Source organism: Entelurus aequoreus, linkage group LG05 (assembly GCF_033978785.1).
Source record: "Entelurus aequoreus isolate RoL-2023_Sb linkage group LG05, RoL_Eaeq_v1.1, whole genome shotgun sequence".
NCBI classification, from domain to species: domain Eukaryota; kingdom Metazoa; phylum Chordata; class Actinopteri; order Syngnathiformes; family Syngnathidae; genus Entelurus; species Entelurus aequoreus.
In genome coordinates, this window is record NC_084735.1 from 44,862,407 (window position 1) to 44,871,938 (window position 9,532).

The 9,532-nt window shown below is 39.6% G+C and overlaps 1 protein-coding gene across 8 annotated transcripts in view; it reads left to right on the plus strand.

Moving 5' to 3' along the window:
• Nucleotides 1–4,782, plus strand: part of specc1 (sperm antigen with calponin homology and coiled-coil domains 1) — a 149,094-nt gene extending 144,312 nt beyond the window's left edge. For 3 of the 8 annotated variants that reach the window (XM_062048193.1, XM_062048192.1, XM_062048201.1), the window contains one exon: nt 2,349–4,782. In XM_062048193.1, coding sequence (XP_061904177.1) covers nt 2,349–2,441 — 93 coding nt within the window. In that variant the 3' untranslated portion in view covers nt 2,442–4,782. The remainder of the gene's footprint in view (nt 1–2,348) is intronic. The other 5 variants (XM_062048194.1, XM_062048197.1, XM_062048198.1 and 2 more) reach the window with 5 other exon arrangements.
• Nucleotides 4,783–9,532: the final 4,750 nt, after the last annotated feature.

Sequence of the window (9,532 nt, forward strand, 5' to 3'; positions counted from 1 at the left end):
CGTATCTTCCACAACAACTTTGAAGTCTTTTACAGTTTAGTCCTGAGTGCCCTTTTTCATATTTTGTACGTTGTACCTTATTACCACAGAATGACAGCGTCCTGTCCTGAGACACAGCACACCACCACTGCAAAATATTCAGATACATCCAATAGTCAAACATTATTCTATGGAGGCAGAAGAACTTCCACAAGAACTTGTTTAATGTGAAGGAATGTTCCACTCTGAACAAAGTTCACATTTTTTGTGTAGTGGACGCTTGTAGCTACAAGTTTTGGTTCATATTATTATTATTATCTCTTGTAATGTAACACTTTTAATCTGTTCCGGGACACCAATTGTAGAATGGAAATTATATTGTCTCGGGTTAAACTATAGCCATCACAACATCTTCATAGTAGTTAACACATTTTGAAACGAGCATTAAAATTCTTAACTGTGTTAAAAAGTAGACTTACAACTTTGAATTGCGTAAAAACACACTTTGCTTGACATTCTTTCATTATTGTTTGTTTATTATCATCTCAGCCATATTGTATGAGCCATTACTACGAATGGGTATTGTTTACATTTTAACCAACACTTGTACTAAATCATTACTTGAAAAATGGTGCCGGTGCTTGAACAAAGCCTGCCAGTACTTAAACAGTTGTTTTTTTTTAAATGCACAATTTTGTCAAAAATGTACAAAAAAACCTCAAAAAACTTTTTGTTCTTATGTAATTTTGTGGCCTTCAAATTGAACAGACTAATAATTGAAATACTTGAATTACACAAAATAAACAGTAACTACTGTATTTTTCGGACTTTATGGCGTACTTGAAATGCTTGCGCCTTATAACCTGGTTCGACTAATGTAAGTATTAATTCTGGTTGTGCTTACTGACCTCGAAGCAATTTTATTTGCTACATGGGATAATGGTAAGTGTGACCAGTAGATGGCAGTCATACATAAGATATGCGTGTGGACTGCAAGTTGACTGAAGCCTGTTCAATAAATGATGCTTACAAGTACCCGTAAACAAGAACACCAAAACTTTGATGTTTCTTTGAGAATATAAAACATTACACACAGCGCTCAAAAATCTGTCAAAATGTTACAATACAACTTTGGTAAGCTACAAAGCTACACCGCTTGTGTGGCTTTGTAAAGCTAGTGCTTTACATATACCTGTATAGTGAAAGTTACATTTAAACCAGTGTGGGTGGCACTGGGAGCAGGTGGGTAAAGTAATTTCTCCAAGGACACAACAACAGTGACTAAGATGGTGGAAGCGGGGATCGAATCTGGAACCCTCAAGATGCTGACACGGCCGCTCTATCAGCCGAGCCACGCCGCCCCAGTTCTAACTTATATCTGGAAGCGCTAGAAACTACCGTTACAATAAAAATGACAGGGAGAAGACGCTGTCAAAGTTGAGACAGCTCAAAAAATGGCGTATCCTGAAGAGACGGTCAGAAACAGCTTACAAGGGTCTGTAAAACATAATCTATGCAACATTTTGACCAAATAACCCCCATTACATGTTATGTAGACCACAAGGAAGTGTTTTAAATGTCGAAAAAAAAGTCATAATATGACCCCCCTAATGCGCCTTATAATCCAGTGCGCCTTTTGTATGAAAATAGACCTGAATAGAGCTTCTCATCGGCAGTGCGCCTTATAATCCGGTGTGCCTACGTTTCTAAAAATAGGTAAGTAATAAAATCGTCAACAAATTGTCATATTCATTGCAACAATACCGAACATAGAGAAAGTGCTAAAAGCTCATTGTAATATTGATCCTCATAATTCCGGGGGTTCCTGAAAGCAACCTGGCTCACTGTAACCGTCACTGGTGCATAATGAAGAAGTGCTGTGTTGTTGTGGCTAATGGCTAGCCTAGCACTGTGGTGCTAGCGGTGTTAAGGTTAGTAATAAGTTCAAAAAGAGCGTTGGACGTATTACTAACCTTAACTTGTGACAGGACGCTATGTTACAAACATGACGTTGCTTGTTCGATATCACCGCCATGCACTTGTTGGAGTCTGCATTCACTTAGCACCGATAGCTTCTTCTTTCTTATGTCTGGTTTCTACGGCTTACATTATGGAACTGGGTTTCGGTGCCCATCCCTTACCCGAGACACTTACACACATCACCACCATTAGTTCTATGGTTATCATCTCATTCTTTCTCTTTGCCAAATAAGATCTTGTGAGGCAAGCAGAGATTTTTTGTTTTTGTCAGGACTCAGCATTCATCTGTGCAATTCTTCTATTTCCATTGTTTAGTTAACGCTATTCTTTTCATCACAACACTATAAAAAAATGTGTCGGCCTGATGTTGTCCATGTTTTTGTTCCAAGCAGAACGTTGAGGAGCTGATGAAGACCGACAGGCCCGACTGGCAGAGCGTCATGCAGTATGTTTCACAGATCTACACCTACTTTGAGACCTGACTCCTGTTTGGTGGTGGTGGGTAGAAGACTTTGACACGTCTGCACTACATTCAAAGAATCCACCTGCTGGGTGCTGGCTTTTAACTCACTGGGACGTTGTTGAGCAGCTAATTTCTAATCAAATGGTCTACACACACACACACACACACACACACACACACACACACACACACACACACACACACATACACACACACACACACACACACACACACACACACACACACACACTCACAATGGTGGGACAGTGACATCTATTTTTACAGACCTTATCCAAAAAACTGCCACACTGTCTGTGATTTTTTTGGTTTTATCCACAATTTCTTCATTTTAACTTTCTCTTCATGCAAACTTGTCTGTGCAGTTTGTTGTCATTGTGCCAAAACCCGTCTTAGCTATTTGATCGATACATGATCAATACATAATCAATACATGATCAACACTCTTCAATGATGGAAGTGGCTTTAAGCGCGTACTTGCACTCGGCCATTTGTGCTCCTCTTGTTCCTCTCCCTTACACTTTTATTGCAATTTCTCTGACTGTGGATCATTCCCAGTCAGATTTGTAGACATACTGTTTATTTATATTGCTATTAATTACTTGCAAGAGGAGCAATCCCATTCATTGAATTAAGACATCTGAATTATGCACAATTATGCAGGGACTTCTGTTGATCATGTCCTGCCATGTGGGACTTGAAGCGGATTTAATGCTGAAACAATTGCTGAAAAGTTTGTGAATTTTTTTTTTTTAACAGAAGACCTTGCACTCTGTATTGTTGTAATACTGGACTACACATTCATCATATCACTCCTGTGAAGTTTTTTTTTTTTTGCATTAAGACCGGGCAGCAGTAATACTGCAGCTGCTTTATAGTACTGTGCATTCGGAAAGTATTCACAGCGCTTCACTTTTTCCACATTTTGTTATGTTACAGCCTTATTCCAAAGAAGAATACATTTATTTTTGTCCTCAAAATTCTACACACAATACACTAATATGACAATGTGAAAATGTTTAATTTTTTTTGCAAATGTATTAAAATAAAATAAAATACTCACATAGGAGCGTTGGGTTTTATCCAGGATGTCTCTGTACATTGCTGCATTCATCCTTCCCTCTATCCTGACTAGTTTCCCAGTTCCTGCTGCTGAAAAACATCCCCACAGCATGATGCTGCCAACACCATGCTTCATTTTAGGGATGGTATTGGCCTGGTAATGAGCAGTGCCTGGTTTCCTCCAAACATGATGCCTGGCATTCACGCCAAAGAGTTCAATCTTTGTCTCGTCAGACCAGAGCATTTTGTTTCTGAAAGTTGTCTGAAAGTCTTTCAAGTGCAATTTGGGAAACTTTTTACTAAGAAATGGCTTCCGTCTGTCCACTCTATAATACAGGCCTGATTGGTGAATTGCTGCAGAGATGGTTGTCCTTCTGGAAGGTTCTCCTCTCTCCACAGATGAATGCTGTAGCTCTGACAGAGTGACCCTCAGGTTCTTGGTCAGCTCCCTGACTAGACTAAGATGAATGCAGCAATGCACAGAGACATCCTGGATAAAACCCAACGCTTCCCATCCAACCTGATGGAGCTTGAGAGGTGCTGCAAAGAGGAATGGGCCAAACTTCCCAAAGATAGGTGTGCCAAGCTTGTGGCATCGTATTAAAAAAGACTTGATGCTGTAATTGCAGCCAAAGGTGCATCAACAAAGGATGTGATTTTTTTAGTTTAAATAAATTTGCAAAGTTTTAAAACAAAAACGTTGTCACATAGTCAATATGGGGTACCGTGAGTAGAATTTTGAGGACAAAATTGATTATTCCGTTTTGGAATAAGGCTGTAACATAACAAAATGTGGAAAAAGAAAGTGCTATCAATACTTTTCGGATACACTGTATATCTGCATTACAGAAAGGGAAGTATTTAAACACAGCTGCTCTTCTCTTTGCAGCTTCCACTCTTTTTGGGTAGTTTGAAAAAAGTATTTGAAGGGCTTGAGGTTGGCTGCAAATTCTTTCGCACCAAAACTTATGTAAACGTGCCTTATTGAACCTTGCTTTAGTCACATGGGGCTGCCCTCAAACTCTTCCTACAAAGTTGTAGTCATACAGTTCTTCAAAAGGTAAATAAATACAATTGAGGCTAAATATTTATAGATATATCTGTGTAGTGTAGATTAAACTGAGGAAATGCCATACATACTTTTTGTTTTTGAAAAGGAAACAAAACTATTTATTTATTTATTTACACTTCCTAAAGGATTTGATTGTGAACATTTGTGCATTTTGTTATTTAATGATGTCAAATTTGAGCTGTTGGATTAATAAAGTAATGTCATTCTTTCCCTTTCTTATCATTCATGGTAGCATTTTCTAAACTAAGAGATGACCTATTATGTGTTATTGCATCATGTTGTATTAATATATGTTTTAATTGACCATAGACATTTCCATATGACAGTGGTTCTCAACCTTTTTTCAGTGATATACCCCCTGTGAACATTTTTTTAATTCAAGTACCCCCTAATCAGAGCAAAGCATTTTTGGTTGAAAAAAAGACATAAAGAAGTAAAATACAGCACTATGCCATCAGTTTCTGATTTATTAAATTGTATAACAGTGCAAAATATTGCTCATTTGTTGTGGTCTTTCTTGAACTATTTGGAAAAAAGGATATAAAAATAACTAAAAACTTGTTAAAAAATAAACAAGTGATTCAATTATAAATAAAGATTTCTACACATAGAAGTAACCATCGACTTAAAGTGCCCTCTTTGGGGATTGTAATAGAGATCCATCTGGATTCATGAACTTAATTCTAAACATTTCTTCACAAAAAAAGAAATCTTTAACATCAATATTTATGGAACATGTCCACAAAAAATCTAGCTGTCAACACTGAATATTGCATTGTTGCATTTCTTTTCACAGTTCTTTTTGACAGACATTTTAGTGAGGGTCAACCCATCATGGCATGGGGGAAACCCTGGGTTTACGGTAATGAATGGAATAGCCTACTTGATTTGATGTTCAGTTTATAAACTTACATTCATATTTTGTTGAAGTATTATTCAATAAATATATTTATAAATAATTTTTGAATTGTTGCTATTTTTAAAATATTTAAAAATCTCACGTACCCCTTGGCATACCTTCAAGTACCCCCAGGGGTACGCGTACCCCCATTTGAGAACCACTGACATATGATACAGTGCCATCCATCCATTCATCTTCTTCCGCTTATCCGAGGTCGGGTCGCGGGGGCAGCAGCTTAAGCAGGGAAGCCCAGACTTCCCTCTCCCCAGCCACTTTGTCCAGCTCCTCCCGGGGGATCCCGAGACGTTCCCAGGCCAGCCGGGAGACATAGTCTTCCCAACGTGTCCTGGGTCTTCCCCGTGGCCTCCTACCGGTCGGACGTGCCCTAAACACCTCCCTAGGGAGGCGTTCGGGTGGCATCCTGACCAGATGCCCGAACCACCTCATCTGGCTCCTCTCGATGTGGAGGAGCAGCGGCTTTACTTTGAGCTCCCCCTGGATGGCAGAGCTTCTCACCCTATCTCTAAGGGAGAGCCCCGCCACCCGGCGGAGGAAACTCATTTCGGCCGCTTGTACCCGCGATCTTGTCCTTTCGGTCATAACCCAAAGCTCATGACCATAGGTGAGGATGGGAACGTAGATCGACCGGTAAATTGAGAGCTTTGCCTTCCGGCTCAGATCCTTCTTCACCACAACGGATCGATACAGCGTCCGCATTACTGAAGACGCCGCACCGATCCGCCTGTCGATCTCACGATCCACTCTTCCCTCACTCGTGAACAAGACTCCGAGGTACTTGAACTCCTCCACTTGGGGCAGGGTCTCCTCCGCAACCCGGAGATGGCACTCCACCCTTTTCCGGGCGAGAACCATGAATTCGGACTTGGAGGTGCTGATTCTCATCCCAGTCGCTTCACACTCAGCTGCGAACCGATCCAGCGAGAGCTGAAGATCCTGGCCAGATGAAGCCATCAGGACCACATCATCTGCAAAAAGCTGATGATACAGTGTATACAGATAAAAACAGCAAAGCTCACATTTTTCTTTTCTTTTTTCGTGGAAAAAAAGAGGGGTGGAGTGCACGTGTGACCTCGGGGAACATACTTTATCATCATCATGCAGTATCATGCGTCAAACTCCGCTTCAAAAAGCTGTGCACTACAAAATGTGCTCATTGTAGCCATAATCCTGATTTTCTCATTTTGAGTAAAAAAAAAAAATCAGCATAAATTGTTTTATTTTTATTTTGTAGTTTAAAGTGTTTTATAGGTTGTGCTCCTTAGTTAATGATGCTGTTCCATTTGAATTAAATGTTGTAATATTTATTACATTTATTCAATTGTATTTTTCAGTATCAAATGCTTCAAGTTGGTCAAAAAATGTTGATAGTTTAAATTTGTCAGGCAAATTAATGCACTGTAAATCTTTTCTGTTCCAGACTAAATGCAATCAAAGTTATTCTTTGTTGTAAGTTTTATCTATATTTTTTCCCTTCTTATTCAGAGGTGTACTTGTAACAATTTTTTTGACATCTGTTTATGGTCGCAGCAGAGTGTGTGTGTGTGGGGGGGTTAATAGAAATTAATTGAGAAGCACTTATTTGAACAATATTACAGTCTAAATATAAACTTTTTGATTGATTTATTGAAACTTTTATTAGTAGATTGTACAGTACAGTACATATTCCGTACAATTGACCACTAAATGGTAACACCCGAAAAAGTTTTTCAACTTGTTTAAGTCGGGGTCCTTATAGAAGTAAATAATTATAGTTACATATTCATTATAGCTACATAGTCTTCAAGGCAGAGGCGTATTAGAAAATGTCCGGTAACAAACGTGTCCGCATTTTACTGCATCATTTAATTAATTAATATGTCCACTAGGTGGCGCCAAAACAAACGAGTGGCAGTGTCCCGCGAGAGTTTGGATGTCTGTATGTTCAGTGTTTAAATGTGAATTGTGGCGAACAGAAGCTCTTATATATGTGTGTGTTTTGACTTCCTGAGTTTGTTAGAGCCTGTTAAGAAAGCATCTGAGAGTGTATCTCTAACAGTCTATCCTTCTCCACTGCCGGCCATTTCAATATCATAACTTTCAACTAAAACATGATTGAAGAAGCCACAATAAACGACACAACACAATGACAAAGCCGCAACACAACTTTAAACCACAGAAGACTCAGCCAACAGAATGGAAGTGACAGTGATGCATGTTACCACATAGCACCGACTCCCACAACTCAAGAAGTAATTTGATGAGAAACAATTAAATAGAAGAGATGGCTCAAGAAGGCTATGGAAATTAGGAAGCAAGGGACCATTAACTTCAGCAGGGATGAGTGTCCATCTCCGCACACCTAGGACGCTGTCCGTCATCGGCGACGCCAGAGTGGAGAACAGACACTGTATGGCTGGGACGGGGAACTTTGTTTAGCAGGTAAATCTACTGTGCTGTACTTTTATAGAAAATTGCTTGAATATTGAAAATGTGAGCAGAAAATGTTTCCTCTTGTTAATTCAACCTAAAGTGTTAGTTGCACTTTATTCAAATAAGATGTGAATGCATTGGCCATTAATTGTTGTTTACTTGCTTGTTTGTATCCATAATTTGAACAGGAATATAGGAAACTTCACCTGCAGTGTCCAGTAGCCACTATTTATTTCACAGTCACACTTCTTGATTTTTGTTTTTTGCTGAACAGTTACGGGATCCATTTCGACTCATTGAATCGGTTTAGTAGAAAGTAATATTGTCCCTGAATCGTTTCAGCAACCACAAATATAAAATCGAATCGAATCGTTTAAAAAAAAAAAAAAGAGAACTTACACCCCTATTAAATATACTTGTTAAATAAAACCTTTGCCTTGTTTTCTAATGACTACTTAGGCCTACTACGGTACTGTACTTAAAATTGGTCATTGTGATGGTACCTGAAGAGCCAAGTGTTTTCTGAGGTAGTTCTTGGTGCAGTGGCGGGCCGTGCGTTTCCCCCCTACGCCCTCAATGATGTCCGACTTCAATAATTACCTCTCAAAATACCATTATTTATGTCACCACATGACCATTGCTGGAGAAATTCTATGCAGAAACACATTTACGCACTACTGGGCATTGAAACACCTCAACAGTGTACGAAACGGTTAATTTTCTGGCTCATTTAAAAATCAATAAACCTGCATCAGCAATTAAAACATGTCTTATGTGGTACTGTCAAAATTTAAATTGCAAAAAACATATTAAACGTGAAAAAATAAAGAAAATATTTGAACTCACAATTTGTGGCACCCATTTGACGCCGTATAAGCCAGTGGTACCCCTCGTAGTCGGTTGATTCGAGTGGAAATGGCGGGCATTTCCCCATTTCATCGCCGACATTGTCTCACAAGATGTAGATGTAGTTTCTCTTTAAATATCCCTCTTGAAAATGGCCTTGCAAATATAAATCTGCCACCTCTACGTTTTCTTCTCCTTCTTTGTGGGTTAAAAAAGTGAGTATCAGTGATTTCTCTGCTAGCCCGGTATGGCTACGCCACAACACTTCCTGCCAAATTGAAACTTGTGAATGGATACTCACTTTGGAATGACACGTGAATATCCAATCACAGTCTCGTTAACATCAGGCTACCTAGATGGGCTACTGTCAACAACTTGTGATCTGATTGGCTATTGGCAACTGTCTATCAACTCTGTGTTCTCAAATTCGTCCGCTAACGTTCCCGACGAGTATCGGGACGCGTAAATGTCACGTTTAACGTGAGGCCATCTCGCAGGCCTTACTGACAACTCGTGATCTGATTGGCTATCGCAATTATCTATCAACTGTATGTGCCGAACAAACGCCTGCATTGTTAATTCTGAAGGCCCCGGGCAGATTTGGTACAGCATGGCAACGTAAGATAGCTGAATTCTGATTGGATACAAACTCTAACCTAAAAACAACAGCACTGGAAGGAGCATGACATGACATGACGAGAATATGAATACTTTTATTGCGGCGTGGCGCAGTTGGGAGAGTGGCCGTGCCAGCAACCTGAGGGTTCCTGGTTCAATCCCC